Source organism: Myotis davidii, unplaced genomic scaffold (assembly GCF_000327345.1).
Source record: "Myotis davidii unplaced genomic scaffold, ASM32734v1 scaffold290, whole genome shotgun sequence".
Taxonomy (NCBI): Eukaryota; Metazoa; Chordata; class Mammalia; order Chiroptera; family Vespertilionidae; genus Myotis; species Myotis davidii.
In genome coordinates this window covers 1,161,567-1,183,638 of record NW_006285049.1, presented here as the reverse complement: position 1 = coordinate 1,183,638, position 22,072 = coordinate 1,161,567, and the positions used below count along the sequence as shown (strand labels likewise).

Genomic DNA, 22,072 nt, shown 5'->3' with positions numbered 1-22,072 from the left:
AACCAAATAGAACTAATTTATTTTTTTGATTTTTGATTTTGAGAGTACATTTATTAAAGCTGGGGACAGTCAGGGGTTGGGGGGAGGTAGAAAAGGGTATGGGGGAGTAAATGGTGATGGAAGGAGATTTGACTTGGGGTTGTGAACACACAATACAATATACAGATATGTTATAGAATTATACACCTGAAACCTATATAATTGATTAACTAATGTCACCCTAATAAATTCAATAAATAAGGTAAAATAAAACATCTATACTAATAAAAGGGTAATATGCTAATTAGGATGGACGTCTTCTGGACATCCATTGGACAAAGCCACAGGGGCTGCGAGGCCCGGGGCTCAGGCAGCCATGAGCTCAGGCAGCCGTGGGTTCAGGCAGGTGCAAGGCCCGGGGCTCACAGCAGCCGTAGGCTCAGGCAGCCATGAACCCTGGCGACTGCAAGGCCCGGGGCTCAGGCAGCCGCCACAGCTGGCAGTGGCAACAGCAGTGGGGTAATGGGGGTGGCGCCCTCCCCTGATCAGCCTAGTCACCTCCTTCAGAGGGAGGCCAGACTACGGCTTAGGCCCCGCTCCCCAAAGGGGGAGCGGGGCCTAAGCCATCAGTAGGACATCCCCTGAGGGTTCCCAGACTGTGAGAGGGGGCAGGCCGGGCTGAAGGACCCCTGCTCCAGTGCATGAATTTTCGTGCACCAGGCCTCTAGTCATTGTCCTATACAATGGCTAATATGCAAATGGTTTTCACTTCCTCATGCCATAACAACTGATCAGTAGGAGGTTGTATCCCAGCCCAGCCCTAGCTTGGGACGTGCAATTAGGCTGGCAGGAAGGCAGTGAGGGGTGACCAGGTTAGTGGGGGGTAGCAGCTGGGGGCAACCAGGCTGGCAGGAGGGTAGTTGGGGGCAATTAGGATAACAGGAGGGCAGTGAGGGGCAACTAGGCCGGTGGGGGGGTAGCGGTTGACCAGGGTAGCGGGGGGTGCAGTTAGGGGCAACCAGGCCAGCAGAGGGGGGCAGTTGGGGACAACCAGGCGGGGCAACTATGCCGTGGGGGGGGGCAGTTGGGGGCGACCAGGCTGGCAGGGGAGGGCAGTTAGGGGTGATCAGGCTGGCACACAGAGGCAGTGAGGGGCAATCAGGCCGGTGGCGGGGGGGCAGTTAGGGGCGATGAGGCAAGCAGACAGGTGAGCGATTAGGAGCCAGCAGTCCTGGGGATTGGGCCTAAATCGGCAGTCGGACATCCCCTGAGGGGTCCCGGATTGCAGAGGGTGCAGGCTGGGCTGAGGGGACTTCTTCCCCTGCCACCCCCACACACGCACGAATTTCATGTGCCAGGCCTCTAGTATAATATATGTTATAAAAAAGCTGGGGATAGTGAAACAAAAGGAGACTTAAAATAGAAGAGACAAGATCACAGTAACAGGAGGGAGCCTAGGCTGGGCTGCCTAGACTTGGGAAAGGAAGTCAAAGTAACAGAAATGAGTCATGCTGGGCTGCATGGACTCAGGAAAAGGAAGTTACAGAGGCCAAAGGAGAGTTCTTGGAGACAGATTCAGGGGGTTAGCCTGGGATAAGCTGCTGCTGCCCACTGCTCTCCTGGTTGCAAGTATCCTGGGGACTCTTGGAGCTTAGGAGAAAGAAAGCAAAAGTACACACCTGAGAAAAGAGAGCACAGGCATGCTCAAGAGAGTGTGTCCAAATAGAACTAATTTAAATCATGTATGATATATGGAAAATGATGTGGTGTGTGTGTGTGTGGGGGGGGTACCTATAACTCTCATAATACCCTGGAGTGAACTAGTTACATTTTAAAAATTTTCTACCAGGTAATTCTAGATCATAGTTCTAAAGATAGGAGAAGGACTGAGTGTATTATTTGATGCCCTGGTGTGTGCAAAAAGCGCTGGACTGGGATTAAGGAGGCAAGGGTTCTAGCCTGACTTGGCCTTGCCTCAAACTAGCTATAAAATTGGGCAAATTAGCTTCTCTGTATTTCATCTTTAAAATAAAAAATATTTAGCCCTGACCGGGAGCTCAGTTAGTTAGAGTGTTGTCCCAATATGCCAAGATTGTGGTTCAATCCCAGTCAGGAAACATACAAGAATAAACCAATGAATGCACAAATAAGTGGAACAACAAATTGATGTTTCTCTCTCTCTCTAAAATCAACAATAAAATGAGAATGTTTATTAGATGATCCAGCCCAAAGGAAGATTTAGGGGAAAAGTGGTACTTTTCAATCAAAAAGACAGAAGTAAATGGGGAAGGCTATGTGATGTAATGGAAAAGTATGAGCTTTGAAGCAACACTACTCTGATCTCAGCACAAGCATTTCACAGAACCTGTTTCTCGATCTGTATCATGGGCATAATACTTTCTCATAAGTTTGTTGTGGGATTTAGGGAGAACATGTATATAAAATGTCTGCTTAGCACTAGTAGGTACTAAAAAGAAGCCAATTCCCTTATCTCCTTTTGTTACTTACCTAGGGTTCGAGAGAAGACAGGAAGTGCTGAGCTTAGGACCAGGAGACAGACACAGTTCCCGATTATCTGGGGAGGAGTAAGGAAAGGGGAGGTGAGGTAGCAGAGCTGCCAGTATCTAGTCCCCATGCATGCCTCCAGGATACCTCCTCTATTCCAACCCAATTACCTGTGTCATGGCTGTGTCATGCCATCTGGGCCGCAGGCCCCGGAAGAGTGGAGAACTGTAGAATCCCACGATCGAGGACACCATCAGATAACTGCCACTGGGGTTAGGGAAGAACTGGCCAGCTCCCAAGGATTAATGCCTCATCTCAAAGGGAATAAGCCCCTTTCCCCCAGACCTCCTTTCAAAATCAAGTCTTTATTTCTGAACCTCAGGTTGGTGAAGACTTACTTGCCCCCTTCCCATCAGTCCTACTACAAGTCTGCCCAGAGCCCCAAAGGAGACATTCAGAAGATACAAAAGGATACAAGATGAGTACAACCTGAATGACAGCACCAAAGGAGCCCAGCTTGGAGAAGGAGACCTGGCCCAGGGAGGCATCCTGAGAAATAAAGTAGTATCACAGTGGAGCACTCTCCACAATCAGCACCACCCAGCACCCAGCCTTCCCTCTGGCCTCAGTTTCTGCCCCCTCACTCCAGCTTTTCTTAGGTCCTCCCCAAAAGATATGGTGGGAGGGCAGCCCAGTACCTGCATGCCCCGGGGCATGGCAGCCTCATCGATGAGCAGCTCCAGGATGTGGATGGCCACAATGAGCACGGATAGGCCCTGTGTGAGGCAAGGTTACAGATTCCCATCCATGCCCCAGCCCACAACAGTATCCAGAGTTACATGTTAAGAGCAGACACTCTGCCCTGGCCGGGTAGCTCAGTTGATTAGAGTGTCATCCCGATATGCTAAGGTTGTGGGTTTGATCCCCGGTCACGGCACATACAAGAATAAACCAATAAATGCATAAATAAGAACAACAAATTGATGTTTCTCTTTCTCTCTCCCCTCCCTTCCCCTCCTCTCTCCCAAATCAATCAACAAAACAAATTTTATTAAAAAAAAAAAAACACAAAAAAAAACCCCACCTAGCAGCCTTAGCTGGTTTGGCTCAGTGGATATAGCGTTGGCCTGTGGACTCAAGGGTCTTGGGTTTGATTCTGGTCAAGGGCACATGCCCGGGGTTGCAGGCTCGATCCCCAGTAGGGGGCATGGAGGAGGCAGCTGATCAATGATTCTCTCTCATCACTGATGTTTCTATCTCTCTCTCCCTTTCCCTTCTTCTCTGAAATTAATAAAAATATGCTTAAAAATAAAAAAGCAGATAATCTGCTCCAACATTTTCAGTTTCCAAGCACTGTATGGGACCTCCTCGAGGCTGGTGCTAGCAACAGAGCACTTTGAGGGTATTATAAGATACACCCTCTCCAGGTGGAAGAATTGCAAAAAAGCTAAGTAGAAAAATGGATTCGTCCTCCAGATTGATAAGACTTATTCCCAATTGTCTTGTTGTGGCAAGTTGGGGGATAGACTGAATTTCAACCCTTATTTTCACCCACAGCAAGCCTGGGTAACTACTCAGTGGCCCTCTGTGGCCTTGGGTAAACTCCTTAACTTCCCTGTTTCTTCATTTACAAAATTGGGATTGCTGTGCTCAGCACAGGGCAGGACACAAAGTAGACACTCAGTAAGAGGTAACTACTACGATCGAAGATAATCAGGTCCCTGCATCTCCTCCCTCTTCCCTAAGAAGGCCTCAATTATTCAAGGGCCTTCTACTCCCCACCCTCTTCAAGGCTGGCATACCCACCGTCAATAACAGCAAGCACAGCATGGCCAGGGGATAACCCAGGTTCCGCTGCCAGGCTGAAGCCTTCCACCGCTTCTCTGTGCAGGGATGGGAAGCGGTTAGCACGGCTTGGAACAAGAGGCTATTCTTAAGGAAAGCCAGGTATTCCCATCCCTACTAACTCACATACCCAGTAGGACCCTCTGTGTCTGCAGAGCCAGCACCTGTCTGTGCAGCAGCTCCATGTCCAAGGGCAACCAGCAGGAGGTGGGATCTGAGGGCAGAGAAGATGGTGCTGCCCTTGCCCAATGCATGCCTATCATCCCACCTGGGAAGAATTGCAACTCACTGCAAATCCTGCGGGTCAAAGCTGCTTCCTCAAAGGCTGAGCAGTACAGCTGCTCCTCCAGGTCTTCCAGCACCTGGGAGCAGGCGAAAAGGGAGGGACTAATAATAGTCAGGGGCTCCCAGATCCCAAGGGCCCCAGGAGCACCCTGTTCATCCCAGGGCTTTATCATCCCATTCCTTCCCCTACCCCTTATTCACTACCCTGTGGTCAGCAACTTATCCAACCCTCCTGACTGCCTTGTGTTCTGCTTTGTATGTCTGGTAACCAGCTCCAGATGATGGGGGTGGAAGATATAGGAGCCAACAAAGGCTGTGGCCCTCCGCAAGGTGTGCAGCACACAATCATAGGGTTGTTTTATTTTCTGGCTCCAACTTGGCAGGAAGCTCACCCCACAGGATCAAAAGGCAAGGAGTACTACATACCCGCGGCTTGACCAGCAGCTTCCCAGTAACCGAGAACATGCGGGCGAGACCTAGCGGAGTACACACTGTGGAGACAGAAGCCAGTCACCTGATAGACCCTTCTCTCCATCATTCCCCCTCACCACCCCTCCATTCCCTCTCCTTCCACCCTTGTGGTTCCGATCCAAGGACCTTACCCATTATCTCCCAGACCCTGAACACTCACCCAGGAGCAGCAGGACCCCAAGGAAGGAAATGCAGGAGTAGAGGTAGGGGAGGTAGTACTCCCAGAAGTCTAAGGGTAAAAAAAGCAGTACAGTCAGCTCAACTCTTTCCTGCTTACTGGGACGACAGGCCTCAGAGACAATACAAAACCTAGAGGGGTTAGGCAAGTAATGCAAATCAGGAAAGCTGGCCTGTGTCACAGAAGAGGGAGTGGCAGGGACTATAGCAAACGAGATCCTCAGCCCTACCTAAAGGGCACAACTGTTATTCGGCCCCAGTCACCAAGGACTAGTGTGGCCAGATCCTCAACCTTGTCAAGCAAAGCCAGAGATCTGGATATTAATGTGAAACCTCCCAACATATATATATATATATATATGGCAACTGACTCATATATGTTTTTTAAATCATTGCATGGGCCCAATGGGACATTCCTGCAGGTTGGTTTTGGCCTGAAGTCCATCATTTCGAAACTTCAGTCTAACGGTTTATTTATTTATTATTTTTAAAAATATATATTTTTATTGAATTCAAAAAGGGAGAGGAAGAGAGAGATAGAAACATCAATGATGAGAGAAAATCACTGACTGGCTGCCTCTTGCACACCCCCTGTTGGAGATTGAGCCTGCAACCCCGGGCATGTGCCCCCAATTGGAATCAAACCTGGGACCCCTTCAGTCCGCAGGTCAATGCTCTATCCACTGAGCCAAACCAGTTAGGGTCAGTCTAACGGTTTAGATGATCTCAATCTTCTCCACCTCAGAGGGATACAGCTGATCCAGGAAGGGGAACAGCTGCCAACTGATGAGCCACTTAGCCTGGAGGGTGGGAAGGAAGCTGGTCCTCTCACCATAGAGTGACTCCCTGCTGGTCTTGTTGTTGTCCACAATGGCTGACGCCACCCACACCATGCCCAGCACCAGCAGAGTAAGGAGCATCAACATTACCACTGTCTCGTAGACTCGGCCCAGGACACCCTATGGAAGAAGGCAATAAGGTGTGGGTGGAGAGAACTGCCAACAACGTCGGGGCAGTGTGGGGAAGGAAGGCAACATTGGGAATGGCAGCCTGGCTAGGGGAACCAGAGGACTGGATTCAGGGGAAAGGGGAAAGCATTTCCCTCTTATTCTGCTAAACCACTCTGTCCTCCTACCCACAACCAGAATATCCATTCCGTTCTCGATATTTTTCCTTTGTAACCTCCCTCCTCGGGTCCTTTCCCCGTCCTTGTTTTGCCCGGGGAGGCTGACTCCTGAGGTCTGCATCACACAAACCCTTTGCCCTCGGTTTTCCTGTTCGGCTTGCCCAATGGAAAGGACCAACAGCTCCTCTGCTGGGTGATTGCACCTCCCCAGCTTCAACTGGGTTCCAAAAGCTATTTTTTCTCTCTGCTCCCACAAGCCTATGGTGGTAATGCCTTCCTGATGTTACTAGTGCCTCAAACTCCTTGTTGACCTCCTCAACTCTGACTATACCTCTATAAATAGTTTCTTCATTAAAATCTCTTTAGTTGAAACATCTGAGTGGCATTCTGTTTCCGCTTGGACTGATTGATTCATCACTCACTTACCTTTCTGGAGCCAGCAAAGCCCTCCGACTCAGTGAAGAAGTATGCAAAAGGCATGAGGAAGATGAGGGACAGGTTGGAGAAGAGAAAAACGAGGTTCCAGAGGCCTAGAGCAAAACGAGGAAAGGCAGAGGTGGTCAGAAAAGGGTGGCCCAACCCACCGGGGACTGATCATGTGATCGGGAAGCTGGGGATGGGGTGATTATGCCTAATGGGTACAAGGCGCTCTGTATCTGCCTGACACTTTCTGCTCCCTTTCGCCATCCCAAGCTGTAAACCAGGAGTCACGCACCATGGATGAGGGAGCCATTGAGCCACTGGATGTAGTAGTTCCGAGGCAGTGAGAGCAACACCTCGTTGCTGATGATGGAGAAGGGCAGGAGCAGTACGGCACCCAGGGCAACCGCCAGGGTAAAGGTGCAGAGCTCGAGCCTGGGTAGAGAAGAGATAGAGTCCTTGCTTAGCTCAGACACTTCCCCGGGTTTAAGAAGCCCCATTCGTCCCTGCAGGCACCTGTAGTTTCTCCTGGAACCAACTAGCAGTGACAGACCAGGGAAGGAGCCATCAGCTGGGGCTCCACTCACTGCCCCACAGCCCTAGTCCTTACCTTCAGGGAAGCCTTGGCACATGGGATGGGTACATCTCAGGCATTTATGGGAGCCTGGTCATCTGCCATGTCACCTGCCCAGACGTCCTCAGGAATGTGATCTTCCCACACATGCCCGTAGGGTGCACCAGGCATAATGCCAACCTAAGAGGCCTGGCTTCTCTAATCAGAGATGTGGATTTCTGAGCTTGCCTCTTCAGCCCGCGTAAGAGCAGGGTCACCCCATGTGGCTATGCCCTGAATGAAGCTCTAGGACAAAGGGGGAAAAGGGAGCTAAAACCCAACTTCATAGCTAAGGCCTGTGTGCGGGGCTGCATCAGTTGAAAAGAAGGGACACTTTTATTTATTTGGTCCATCAAGGTGGGGATGGTTGCCTTCTTATAATCTGTTGACCCAGAGGAGTCATCACTATATCTTTCTCTATACTTGCTAGTGAATAACAGCAGTCTGGAATAAGGTCCATCCTTAGATTCAAGCACACCTCCCCTTCAGGGGTTCTATCTTCCCATCCCCTGCTGTTTTCATTAATCTGCATCCTACCCTACTCCCTTCCCAATGGATGCTGGGAGGTGAAGCCAAGCTGAAGTCATTTCTGGTGACTCAAGCCCCAGCTGACAGTTCCGGCTTTGAGGATGCCAGCAGCTCCTGGCCTAACCAGGGAGACAGGAAGAGCAGCTTTTCCAAGCATCCCCAGGGTAGGGTAAAGCTGGAAGAAGCCAGGAGTAGGATGGAAGCAGAAACTCTCTCTTTACGTGGAAGCAGAAACTCTCTCTTTACTTTGTGACACCCCACTCTCTCTGCCAGCTCCAGGGCCTCACTGGATTTCAGCTTCTAAAGGTAACTGGTGCCAGGTGCTCAGGCAGCAACACTTACGCAATCTTGTTGACAGTGGCATCTTCATCATCCACTACAAAAGACAGAGGCATGGGGAAGAAGCAGAAGATCAGTGGGCAGCTCTGGGAACCATCTGTGTTGCAACGTGCCTTCCTTCCCTGTCCCTGCCCCCTGAAAGAAGGGCCTGCGCCCAGAGAGGCAGAGCTGGACAGGAGGCTCTGGGAGAGCTCATGCTATAACCCCACAACCTGTTCTCTGGCCAAGGTAGCAGTGGCCCCAGGTGGAGAGAGAACACGCTAGAAACTCCCTCACTTCCCTCCTTCCCCATCACAGGTTCCTCTTTTGTAAGCTCAAAATATGATAAACAACTGGTCTGTGAGGTTGGTTACATCAGTGGCTGGGTGCAGCAGAGAAATGCAAGCAGTGGCGGGGGTTGGGGGGAGGGGGGAGATTCACAGAGAACGTTCCCAAGAGAATTACACTGAGGAGTAGCTGCCTTCTTGGGTGGGGGCTCATGGAGGGGAAGAAAGGCTAGGGCCAGGACAGGATGATCTGAACAGGCTGAGGCAAGTGTGTGGATGCCCCTCCCACCTCCCTGTCACACAGTGCCTACAGGAAGGAAAGCTCCAATCTGAGCACAGATTGGAAAGAGAAAGGCCACCATCACCAGGTCCTGGGGTCCCAGCGGTCACGGAGGTCTCTGGTCCTGGGTGTGGGAGCACTAGGAGAGGAGGTGACAGTGCTTGTGCCCATGATAACATTCACCTTGCAGTTGACCACTTTAGGTTTACAGAGGGCTTTTATATTAACTATCTCTGGTCCACATAATAACAATGGACTGGGTAGAGACTGCTAGGCCCATTTTGGAAAGGATGAAACTGAGGGCCAGAAAAGTTATAGGACTTGCCCAGCAGCTTTATTGGTTGTGGACACTTCTATCTAGACTTTCCACTATACCACACTGTCCCTGCCGGTGGAGGTAGGAGGTAGAAGAGGCAAAGGCGCCACAACAGCCACCTCTCCTTTCCCAGCAGGCGCCATAGACCCATTCTCCTGAGGCTGGCTCCATGGCAACGGGAACACTGGCAGAGGACGAGCAGAAGGGAGGGAAGTCACAGGTACCTGTAGTGAACTCAGCAGGCTTCTTGAAGTGGGTCAGGGTGATGTGGCAGAGGATGTAGAGTGTCGCAAACAGAAGTGTTGAGATCTGTGGCAGAGCATGAGCTGGGATGAGAAATTCTAAGAACATTCCATAGCCCCATGGGGTCCCTTCCCCAAAACAAGGTTGCATACTTTCTCCCTGTTACTTCCTTCTAGTCAAGGCCTCAGGAGCCTTTAAGAAGCAGCAGACAGCCCTGGCTGGTTTGGCTCAGTGGATAGAGGGTTGGTCTGCGGTCTAAAAGGGCCTGGGTTCGGTTCTAGTCAAGGGCATGTGCCTGGGTTGCAGGCTCAATCCCCCGTAGGGGGCGTGCAAGAGGCAGCCGATCAGTGATTCTCTCTCATCCTTGATGTTTCTATCTCCCCGTTTCCCTTCCTCTCTGATATCAATAAAAATATTTTTTTAAAAAAATATAAGTGGAACAAATTGCTGTCTGTCTCTCTTAAAAAATCAATCGGGAGCCCTGAAAGATCAGGTATGCTCTGGGCCAAATCAGAGCCTCATTTAATCTCTGCCCCTAAGAATAAGACTTAGTTGGGGCCCAATACCTACAAAGTTTCTAGAGTCAGCATCAGCCTCTTTTTATTTTTATTTTTTATTTATTTTAAATTTTTTCGTGGGGTGGGGGAGAGTCCCACAGCACAGACTCCCAGGTGGGGAGGGAGAAAGAGTCAACATCAGCCTCTTTAAAGGCAGTCAATCCCTGCTCCCTACCTCAAGTGACTTCCCAACTCTAGGGCCAGGCATCTCAAGGCCTGTCCTCTGGGCGACTGGACCTCCAACTGATAGTTAAGGCAGGGCTTAGCCAAGTTACTCTGCACATGCATGCATCCCTCCCTACCCCAAGTTAGCTGCTATTGCTCAGGGGAAGAGCTACTGCTCAGTTTGGCTCCATAAACGGGGAGTCTTGAGAAGAGACATTATTGTATTTCAAGTAGTCCAAGAAGGCAGGATCAGTCTTGTGGGTTCTCCAGTCCCCAGGAGGAGCTGACACCACAGGAAATCTGCATACAGCTGTCCATACAAAGAGGGGCAAAGTCATAGAGACCCCAGGAGAGCCAGAGGTCTAGGACAAAGTTGTAGCTTTTGACATTAGGAAAGCAGAGTTGAATGAGCCACTCAGATTGGAACTGCAGAATTTTTACAGCCCAGTGCTCCACCCTGGACTTGTGTAATAGGAAGGTGGGAGGGCTCAAAAGGTCATGCTGGAGTTACACGCAGTTCCAGCGGAGGCTAGGTCATTCTCTAGAGCAGAACTGGTGCCAGGTGGAGGAGCTTACCAGAAGCCTTTAGGCTGCCCTTGCCCAGCACTGATTCCTCAGCTAATGGGGTTAAAGGATGGGGGAGACATCCAAGAGGCTGCTTCTCTGTCCAAGGTCGCATCCCTCCCGGTTCTCTAAGAATGTGGGCCTCTAGCCATACACTGTCTCAAGGCCCGGACGAGCCTCAACGTATGCCAAACCCCACCATGTGGGGCTATCCACTAAGGGACACATAAGGAAGGATTCCTGAAAGCATATCTGGCGTTCTACACACGGACTAATATACTTCCTACCTTTCAGTACTCATAAATAAGGACAGACTCGGTGAAGTAGTTAGTGGCTCCCTTTATCCCTCCTCCAATCTGAGGCTGCCCAGGGCAGACCAGAGCCCAGCCTGAGAAAAAAATGAATGATGGGCCCACTCACTAACATTTCTATTCTTTCAAACCTTTCTCGTTTCCTTTCCATGTAGTATATGGAAGAGAGGGCTACCCTGGGGAGCTCAGAGGAAGACGACTCAGGAGAAAGGAGAGAGATGAGCGTTCAAAGCAGGCCTGCGGAAGATCTGACTTCCTTGGCGCCTCGGAGCGTCCCCCCACCCCGCCCAGAAGTGAGGAGTCCATTGCGGTGGTAGGTTCAGCTGATGCGAAGGATGGAGGGAGGAAGGCAACCGGGTGCTCTCTAGAGCACTGAGGGGAACCACTCCCAGGGGAAATCCCTAAATGTTTGGATAGCTAGCTAGGAACCTCCACTTGCAGGGTTCCTAACAAACACCAATAAGGGGGCGGCGGGGGGAGATGGAGGCTTAGTTGTTCTCCATCTCTACCCAGTAGAATCCACACCAGCAAGAGTCCCTTCTTCCAAGGTGGGAGTCCCACCAAAGTCCCCCTTCAACAAACACCAGTTGGGAAGTAAATGCAAACAAGCCCTCCCCTAATCAAATCCATCCCTCTCGGTCTAAGACGGGCAGACTCGCCAAACTCCCAGACACAAGGGGACCCACGCCCAGAACGTGGGGAGGTGGGCGGAAACCGATGGGCTTTGTTTATCTCGCAACTACCCAGAGGACCCGACTTACTACTGGTTCACCAGCTGGGGCACCGGTCCTTCTGTCGGGCCGGGGCCTTTCGTTGCTCGCCCTGGTGCGCACGGGGTCTGAGGGCGCTCTGAGCCCAGGTGGTTGTACTCCGACCCCAACCTCTCCCTCTCCCGGGACACCCTTTGGCCCTAACCTTCCTACCCGGGTCCCACACTCACAATACATTCGCGGACCCTCTCGTGGAATAGCTGCTCTCGCACGGATAGCACTTCGTAGTCAGCTGCTTCCATACTCTGCTCAGCATGACTGGGGCGGGGGTGTCTCCGGGCCCGGGGAGGACCGGCGGGGATAAAGCCGCCGCCGCCAAGCACCCGGACCCAGCCGAGGAGCCTTTCCTCGCAGCCTGCGACGGAAACTCGGGGGAGGTAATCTGAGGTCCAGATTCAGACGTCCGGACGCCCCGCCCTTAAAGGGGCAGGCACCAGCGCGCCTTGTTTTAAAGGGCCCCTGTCCCCACTCTGTTCCCTCCCCTTTAAGGTCGGGCCTCAGTCAAGTTTCAACGTCAACACCCGCCTTTAGGCTCGTTAAGAGGAAGCGTCAGTCCTCCTTCTACTTTACCGGAGGCCGAGTGACGACACAAGGGATGGGCGGGTTCCTTTCATAAAGCGAAACTCATTGGCTCCTAGAGCTGCCGCTCATAGGTAGAGAAACGATGATAGGCTTTCCCCGTGAAAGGAGGCGGTATCTTTGAAGCCAATCTGTGCACAATCTAAAACTAACCGACTCCTCACCTCCGGCTGTTGAGGAGAGAGAATTTTAGTAACGACTGAAAGTTTAGTTGGGCCGTGGCTACATGAACCTTTTGGAACTAGGCAGCCAGGGAGGATGTGAGAGTTCCATGGGGGTTCTGAAAGGTTACCGCTTCCCAGGAACCCAAGGTCCACAGCACCATTTTCTGAAAGTGTGTATATGTTGGAGGGGGGCCCCCTTCGCGGCCAGTTTTCACTCAGTCACTTTGGGGATGGCCAAGTGTGTGCTAGAGCAAATACTTTAAAAAAAAAAACCTGAATAGTGAACTCCAGAAATATTCTCCTGAAACGTTGGGAGGTAATGTCCATAGGGGACCATTGTTGAGTGGTGCAGAATCAAACATTAGCCGACCTAGGTACCACTGACTTTACAGACTTTATCTCATTTTAATATCACAACCTTTAGGAGGAATGTGTTGTGATTAGCATTTTAGAAATTAGAAAAAGGTGAGAGCTTGTCACGTGCCCAAGGTCACATAATTAAGGCATGCAAGTGACCTTCCTGAGATCTCCGCGGAAGTATGTGTGCAAAGCCTCACCTTCCTGAAGTTAAAGCCTTCCTCCGAATCGGAGGAAGCAGTGCAGAAAAGCAAAAGAAGGGCTGAGTTTTGCAAAGCCTCCCATTGAAGAGTAAGAGCCCAATTCTAAAAGGCCTTAGACTGCATCCAGTTACTGTCTGGTGCCAGAATTACCAAGTGAATTCTATACCCTTGTAACCATGTGGCAAGTTATTTCTACCTCTTTTCTGTTTCCCCAGTGATTTGCAATAGAACCTTGGGAGCTGATTTTTCTCTTAGCAACCAAGCCTGAAGTAAACAGAACTTCAACCAGGAGAGAGAGTAGACACAGTTACAAAGAGGAGAAGATAGCTAGCCGGGTCCTTGGGTCTGCTGCAAGGAAAGGAGAAGATAGACAGGTGGCTTGGGTCTATTGAGTGTGTTGTGGGAACAAACATGAATGGGTCAAGGCCCTGCCTGGAGGGACGTACAGCTTGTCAGGGAGAAGTGGCCCTGGAGCATAACAGGTCTCAGATCTTAATTTTAAGCATATGTGATTTAGTGATCTTATTAAAACACAGATCAGATCTTGTCTCAGCTCAAAACCTCTCAAAAGTGACCCATTTGCACTTAAAAATTCACCTGCTTTAAAGTAAGCCTGCAAGGCTTTCAGAGGATATATTAAACATGCTGTGTTTTGTTGGGCTCACTGTTTTTTTGTTTGTTTGTTTTAACAAATTTGAACAAACATTTAAAAATCAGAAGATGACTCCTTAAAAGTTCAGATAGCTGTTCTATCTCTCTCCTTTTAATCCTCACCAGAGAATATTTTTCATTGATTTATTTTATGTTATTTTTAGAGAGAATGGAAAGGAAGGGGAGAGACAGAAACATTGATGTGAGAGACACACCCAACCAGGGCTGGGGATTGAGCTTGCAACCAAGAAATGTGCCCTTGATCGAACTGATGCTCTATCCACTGAGCCAAACCAGCTAGGGCTGCCATCTGTCTCAAATAGAAGATCTGGCAGAGCTGGGCAGCCAGGACCTACGGCTCTGTAGATGAAGGAGGATCTACCAGTCTTCCACAGCTCCTATTACTTGGGTAAGCACCTCACCAGTTTTTCCATTTACGTTGTCAGCCCAACTGTTTTGTGACTTGTGAGCTATCCCCTCTCTACTGCTTCAACTTGGCACCATCTTCATTCTGGCCTTTGGTCAGTTTCTGGTCGACCCTGCCAACTTTCCTTTCTCAGGACACTGCACTTGCTGTTTCCTCTGCCTGAAACTTCTCCCCTTCTCCTTCCCAATTCACTTTTAGCTGGTTCCTGTTTTCTTTAGGTTTGAGCTTAAATGTTATCTGCTCAGAGGACTCTCCCCCACCCCCCACTACTTTATCTAAAGCAAGTATTGTTTTACTTACCTCCGTTTATGTCTTTACTCCTTTCCTCTCCACTTAGAGGACTAGAACCCTGCATTTGGCTTCGAATTCATTCCTTTCCATTCAACCCCATTTCGTAACCCAGTGCAGTTCTCACAGTAAACACTCAGTGTTTGTAGATTTGGGATCTAAGAGGTTAGTTATCCATTTTTTGTAGGGAAGGAGCCACCCTGACTGTCGAGTAAATTTCAACATCTGCAAGCAGCACAGAGAAGGGAATAATCCAGAATGAGCCTTCACTAAATGCTAAATGTTAACAGATACTTTACATAGATTAGTTTATTGAATGGCACAAGGATCCTACTAAGTAGACTTTTTAATTTTATTTTTTTAAGGTTTCAAGTTAACATTTATTGCACACTCACTGTAGGTAACTGCCAAGTCCTCAAAATGTAAAATTTAGCAACACAATTTTACCTTCAGAGATATGTCAACTATATAAAAACAATTTTGTGAAAATGTGTAGGAGATAATAATTTGAGTGAGAAAAATATGACACTGGAGGTTTGGGGATAGATATTGCAACATAAGCAATGGGTTCAGAGGTGCAAAAATATGGTAGTAGACTTTTTTTTTTTTAATATATTTTATTGACCTTCCACAGAGAGGAAGGGAGAGGGATAGAGAGCTAGAAACATCAATGAGAGAGAAACATCGATCAGCTGCCTCCTGCACATCCCCCACCGGGGATGCGCCCGCAACCCAGGCACATGCCCCTGACCGGAATCGAACCCGGGACCCCCCAGTCCGCAGGCCGACGCTCCATCCACTGAGCCAAACCGGCTTCGGCGACTTTTTTTATGTATAGATGAGGAATCTGTTCAAAGAGATTAAGTAACTTGTACAAGGAGCTACAATAAGTGGTGGATGTGGGACTTGAACTGGCTTATCTGACTTGGAAACTTCCCTTTTTCCCACTATATCTCCCCAATTTTTGTGTTCCTCTCCTTACTAAACTGCTTAGATACTCAGTGCAATAGAAAGGAAAAGTTGAAGAGTCCTGGCACCCTCCATCTGCATATAAAAGGTTCACCGTTCTACTTCTTCCTGGGAGGTCACCTTTGAGCTTTCAAATGTTGACTTATTGCTGAATAGCACCTTGAGAGGAGCAGACAGAAGGCCCAGAGGCACCAACTCCCAGAGGTGAGAGGGGACTTGGAAAAGTTACCCCTTTTTAAAAAATATGTATTTTTTAAATTGATTTTAGAGAGGGAGGGAGAGAAATAAACATTAGTGATGAGAGAGAATCATAGTTCAGCTTCCTCCCCCCACTGGGGATTGAGCTCACAACCTGGGCCTTGCCCTAACTGGGAATCAAACCGTGATCTGGTTCATAGGTCGCTGCTCAACCACTGAGTAATGCCGGCCAGATGAAAAGTTACCTTTTTTTTAAAAAATATATATTTTATTGATTTTTTACAGAGAGGAAGGGAGAGAGACAGAGAGCCAGAAACATCGATGAGCAAGAAACATGGATCAGCCGCCTCTTGCACACCCCCCACTGGGGATGTGCCCGCAACCAAGGTACATGCCCTTGACCAGAATCGAACCCGGGACCCTTTGGTCCGCAGGCCGACGCTCCATCCACTGAGCCAAACCAGTCAGGGCTACCCTTTTTTTAATACAAAGATTTCAGAAACTTTCCATTCAGATTATGGGTTATTTTCATTTTCTCTTTGCTTACCTACATGTCCCAATTTCCCCACAGAAAACGTAAGTACAGAAAAATTCCTGTTCATTCAAATAAGACTAGTAGCTTTAGGGTAGTTTTATTCCCAGGACTTTCTGGGTTTTCAGAAAGAACTCATTCAACTCTAAGGTGAAAATACTGTAAACTGTGCTATGAATTGAATGTTTATGTGCCCCACCCCTACCCCACTGCATATGTTAAAACCCTAACCCCAAATGTGATGATTATATGAGGTGGGGCCTTTGGGAGGTAATTAGATTTAGATGAGGTCATGAGGTATAGCCCCCAATATGAGATTACTGTTCATATAAGAAGAGAAAGAAACTAGGGCTTACTCTCTCTCAGCTATATGCGGACACAGCAAGAAGGTGGTGGGCCATCTGCAAGCCAGGAAGAAGGCTCTCACCAGAATCCACCAGCACTTTGATTTTAGATTTCCCAGCCTCCAGAACTATGAGAAATATATGTTTGTTGTTTAAGCCATCTAGTCATCTAGTCTATAGTGTTTTGTTATAGCAGCACAAACTAAGGCTGTACACCTTTTTCCTTCCCTCTCATGGAAATTGGACTTGTTTCTAGAAATAAGCCAGCAACTTTGGAATTGCCCTCTTGTCTAGGATTCTACGAAAACCAGAGGTTCCCCTTAGGCACTCCATCCCTGGATCTGAGAACTTTTTGTTGTTATTGTTGTTGGCAGGAGTGGGGGTAAGGGTTTAAAAATAGCTTTGAGAAATTCTGCTCCTTTGTTCCTACAGATCTCTGATCTCTCAAAAAATATTTGAGAGAACAGTCATAATGAAAGATTGGCTTGAGATAGCAAGAAAATTTGGAAATCCTAGACTCTGGGAATGGAGAGGGATCATAGAAGTCTTCAGTTCTCCCTTCTTGCCTTTCACAACATGGATGCCATTGTGGGTCCTAGCTAATTATTAGAAAGTGAGCTGCAATGTTCTTCCCCATCATTTGCTGTGCCCTTTGAGGTTTTGAGAAATGAGTCTGCTGCCATTTCTGGACAGGAGCTCTTCACTGGATTTCTCCTTTCTAATCTAAACAACCTCATTTTTGCCAAACTAGCATGGCTCAGTGGTTGAGCATCAACCTATGAATGAGGAGGTCACAGTTCCATTCCAGTTCAGGGCATAGGCCCCGGTTGTGGGCTCAATCCCCAGTGTGGGGTGTGCAGGAGCAGCCAATCATTGGTTTTTATCATTGATGTTTCTATCTCTCCCTCTCCCTTCTTCTCTGAAATAAATAAAAATATATTTTAAAGCCGAACCGGTTTGGCTCAGTGGATAGAGCGTCGGCCTGCGAACTCAAGGGTCCCAGGTTCGATTCCAGTCAAGGGCATGTACCTTGGTTGCGGGCACATCCCCAGTGCGGGGCGTGCAGAAGGCAGCCGATCGATGTTTCTGACTCTCTGTCCCTCTCCCTTCTTCTCTGTAAAAAATCAATAAAATATATAATATATATTTTAAATAAATAAATAAACAACCTCATTTTTTCTGAGTTGCTGTACCCAGGACCCCTTACTTACATACTCCACTCATTCTTTGAAAGAAACTCTCTTATCTGTCCATATCCTTCTTAAGGTGCACAGAACTGGATAACAGTTTGCATAGTAGGGTGGTCAGTGAAGAGGATGGTGGAACACTTACCTACCTAGCTTTGCACACTGCTGTATAGAAGGAATGTCTAAGGTGACATCAGCCTGTTCTGGCAGCTGGTCACACCTGTCTCATGGCAACCAGTCATTTGGTCAATATGAGGCAGCAGAAGTTTCTACATGTTAGTGTCATAAGATACTATAGTTGGGTCAGGGAGAAGCTGAGAGATTTCTTCTTCTTTTTTAAAAAAAATATGTTTTTGTTGATTTTTAGAGAGATAGGAAGAGAGAGGGAGAGAAAGAGAGAAACATCGATGTGAGAGAGCAACATCAAGGGATCAAGCACACAACTTGGGCATGTGTCCTGATTAGGAATCGAACCAGTGACCTTTTGGTGCACAGAACGATGCTCAACCATCTGAGCCACACCGGCCAGGGCAAGATATTTCTTCTTGCCGAAACCGGTTTGGCTCAGCGGATAGAGCGTCGGTCTGCAGACTGAAAGGTCCCAGGTTCGATTCCGGTCAAGGGCATGTACCTGGGTTGCGGGCACATCCCCAGTGGGAGATGTGCAGGAGGCAGCTGATCGATGTTTCTCTCTCATCGATGTTTCTAACTCTCTATCTCTCTCCCTTCCTCTCTGTAAAAAATCAATAAAATATATATTTTTAAAAAAGATATTTCTTCTTATTTAAAAAGAATCTCTAGAACAGAGGAGCAATTTTATCTTCTACCTCCATTTGATGTCACCGGCTACCCTGTAGTGTCTTCCTGAGGCATCTTAGACCTTTGGACTGGGAAAGTAGGGGAAGAGGGAGGAAGGCAGTGGAGGGGCAGTCTTTGCTAGCTTTCAGAATTAAAAGTTTGAATTTATGCTCTTGCCCAAAATTAATTCTTGGAATATGTATTAACTGTTAATCACATACTAATTAAGCACCAGGCCAGGTACTGGTGATACAATGGTAAGCATAACAGACATGGAGCTTATAAAATCTGGTTGGGGAAATATATTAACTAAATAATCACATAAATAAATATATAATTCTAAAATACAACAAATACTTTAAGAGAAAAGTAGAAGATTCTATAAAAAGATATACTAGAAAATCTGATCTAGTTTGACCTAATTTTCAAATCCTTGATGAGGTGACACTTGGGTTTTCATCATGAAAGGAAGAGTATGAGTTAAGTGGGCAAAGGGGGTGGGATCAGTTATGGATGGAAAAAGTACTTCATATAGGCAGAGGGAATAGTGTTGGAAGACCCTAGGTAGGATTGAGGTGATGAGGTTGATTTTTTTTTTCTTAACCCTTCCCCCCTTTCTCCTCCCCGCCCCTCAACCCTCCCCGGCTTTCCCGCTGTCGTTTAACAGTCTGTTCGAGGCTGCTCTGGCTCTGCATCAATTTTTGTTGATAAGTTTATAATGGTCTTTATTATCTATGAGTGAGTGAGATCATGTGGTGTTTTTCCTTCATTGACTGGCTTATTTCACTTAGCATAATGCTCTCCAGTTCCATCCATGCCGTTGCAAATGGTAAGAGTTCCTTCTTTTTTACAGCAGCATAGTATTCCATCGTGTAGATGTATCACAGTTTTCTAATCCATTCATCTAGTGATGGGCACTTAGGCTGTTTCCAGATCTTAGCTAGGGTGAATTGTGCTGCTATGAACATATGGATGCATATATCCTTTCTGATTGGTGTTTCTGGTTTCTTGTTATATATTCCTAGAAGTGGGATCACAGGGTCAAATGGGAGTTCCATTTTTAGTTTTTAGATGAGGTTGATTTTATCAGTTGGACACAGTAACATATAGCAGGCTGTCAGTTAGGAGATGGGTTGGTCAGTTGAGGGATGGGTAAGATAGGGAATTTATTCCATTTTATGTACCAGATAGCTGGGAGGAAAAACCTGGCCCTCACAACACAAGGATATCAGTACATACATGATTATATCCACATCATCAGGTGGTTATTGACTTTGAATCAATATTAAGCTCAGATTAATCCGGCAGCACACTCCTTCATTACCCCTTGTTGACTCCAAGTCCATGTTTTTATACCTATCCCACACTGGGATGCACCCTAGAGGCAGGAGCTGAGGTTAAGAGCTCCTTGGCTGTGGGGTTTGCTGTGGCTGCCTGATTCGCAATGACCTTGCACGAGTTCCAGCTGGCTCTAGGAATGGACAGAACAAAAAGTGACAAGCATGTGAATGCGAGGGATGCCAGGTTAGTCACTTCCTGTTGTATATCTTTTAGGTTCAGCACCCAGGTGACAGCCAGGACAGAGTTCACAAATCTGAGTTCAGCACTTCTGGGCAGAGAACTCCTTGTCAGTGGTGCCATCTGCAGGGCATTAAGGAATTTGCCAGGAATTTGATGGGATTGGGAGGGGGAAATGGCATCTCTTTCCTCTCTCCCTCAAGCCTCTTAATCTGAATGTGTCCCTAAATCACAATCCTGGTCCTTTATAGGGCTGAAAGACCCTTATTGCCTCGGATCTTGTGGCAGGCAATATTTAAGGCACCTGGTCCTACAAGGCAGATCACTGGGCTGTAGTATCACTTCCCTTCTGCCTCCCAATTAAATCTGCCGTCTGCACCTGGCTGGTGTGGTTAAGTGGCTGCATGTTGACCCATGAACTAGGAGGTCGAATTTCTATTCACGGTCAGGGTGCTGGGTTATAGGCTCTATCCCAGGTTGGGGGGCAACTGATTGATTATTCTCTCTCATCATTGATGTTAGGACTTGTGTACGAATTTGTGCACCAGTGATTCGTGCACCAGTGGGGTCCCTCTGCCTGGCCTGCAGGATCAGGCCAAAACCGGCTCTCCAACATCCCCCAAGTGGTCCCGAATTGCAAGAGGGCGCAGGCCAGGCCAAGGAACCCCACTAATGCATGATCAGGACCAGGAAGGGACACGGGAGGTTGGCCAGCCAGGGAGAGACTGAGGGAGGGCTCCATTATGTGCTTGATCCCCAGTGGGGGCCATACAGGAGGCAGCCGATTGATGTTTCTCTCTCATCAATGCTTCTATTTCTCTATCCCTCTCTCTTCCTCTGAAATCACTAAAAACATATTTTTAAAAAATTAAAATCTGTCATCTGCAAATAAGTGATGCTAAGCTCTGGCCAGGTAGCTAAGCTGGTTGGAACATCTCCCTATATACCAGGGTTTTGGGTTCAATCCTGTTCAGGGCACATAAAGGAATCAACCAGTGAATGCATAAATAAACGGAACAGCACTAGCCGGTTTGGCTCAGTGGATAGAGCACCGGCCTGTGGACTCAAGGGTCCCCGGTTTGATTCCAGACTAGGGCACATGCCCAGGTTGTGGTCTCGATCCCCAGTAGGGGACGTGCCGGAGTCAGTCAATCAATGCTTCTCTCATCATTTATATTTCTATCTCCCCCTCTCCCTTCCTCTCTGATATCAATAAAAATATATATTTTTAAAAAGTGGAAAAAGCCCTGACCGGTTTGGCTCAGTGGATAGAGCATCGGCCTGTGGTGTCCCAGGTTTGATTCTGGTCGAGGGCATGTACCTTGGTTGCGGGCACATCCCCAGTGGGGAGTGTGCGGGAGGCAGCTGATCGATGTTTCTTTCATCAGTGTTTCTAACTCTCTATCCCTCTCCCTTCCTCTCTGTAAAAAAATCAATAAAATATTTTTTTAAAAAAAAGTGGAAAAAATTGCTGTCTCTCTTAAAAATCAATCAATCAATAAAAATTTTTAAAAAATAAGGCCAAGAATGCTGGGTTGGGAAGGTATTTTAGCATTCTGGTATTAAAAAGAAAAAAAAAGTGATAGGGCCCCAGCTAGCTGGCTCAGTTGGTTGGAATGTCGTCCCATACATCAAAAAGGTTTGATTCCTGGTCAGGCACATACCTAGGTTGCAGTTCAATCCCTGGTTGAGTGCGAACAGGAGGCAACTGACATATTTTTAAAAAATTAAAATCTGTCATCTGCAAATAAGTGATGCTAAGCTCTGGCCAGGTAGCTAAGCTGGTTGGAACATCTCCCTATATACCAGGGTTTTGGGTTCAATCCTGTTCAGGGCACATAAAGGAATCAACCAGTGAATGCATAAATAAACGGAACAGCACTAGCCGGTTTGGCTCAGTGGATAGAGCACCGGCCTGTGGACTCAAGGGTCCCCGGTTTGATTCCAGACTAGGGCACATGCCCAGGTTGTGGTCTCGATCCCCAGTAGGGGACGTGCCGGAGTCAGTCAATCAATGCTTCTCTCATCATTTATATTTCTATCTCCCCCTCTCCCTTCCTCTCTGATATCAATAAAAATATATATTTTTAAAAAGTG

General features: G+C 47.9%; 1 protein-coding gene across 6 annotated transcripts in view; it reads right to left on the bottom strand.

Annotated features, from left to right (window-relative positions):
• Nucleotides 1-12,353, bottom strand: part of LMBR1L (limb development membrane protein 1-like) — a 14,827-nt gene extending 2,474 nt beyond the window's left edge. Inside the window, exons 1-16 of one of the 6 annotated variants that reach the window (XM_006755463.2) lie at nt 11,931-12,338; nt 9,375-9,459; nt 8,866-8,973; nt 8,292-8,325; nt 7,104-7,243; nt 6,815-6,918; nt 6,095-6,221; nt 5,246-5,314; nt 5,041-5,105; nt 4,619-4,691; nt 4,460-4,543; nt 4,291-4,367; nt 3,183-3,260; nt 2,960-3,033; nt 2,655-2,745; nt 2,488-2,554 (exon numbers count right to left, since the gene is read on the bottom strand). In XM_006755463.2, the coding sequence (XP_006755526.1) occupies nt 2,488-2,554; nt 2,655-2,745; nt 2,960-3,033; nt 3,183-3,260; nt 4,291-4,367; nt 4,460-4,543; nt 4,619-4,691; nt 5,041-5,105; nt 5,246-5,314; nt 6,095-6,221; nt 6,815-6,918; nt 7,104-7,243; nt 8,292-8,325; nt 8,866-8,973; nt 9,375-9,459; nt 11,931-12,002 (1,348 nt within the window). In that variant the 5' untranslated portion in view covers nt 12,003-12,338. Of the gene's footprint in view, nt 1-2,487; nt 2,555-2,654; nt 2,746-2,959; nt 3,034-3,182; nt 3,261-4,290; nt 4,368-4,459; nt 4,692-5,040; nt 5,106-5,245; nt 5,315-6,094; nt 6,222-6,814; nt 6,919-7,103; nt 7,244-8,291; nt 8,326-8,865; nt 8,974-9,374; nt 9,460-11,930 lie in introns of all 6 variants that reach the window. The other 5 variants (XM_006755464.2, XM_006755465.2, XM_015558582.1 and 2 more) reach the window with 5 other exon arrangements.
• Nucleotides 12,354-22,072: the final 9,719 nt, after the last annotated feature.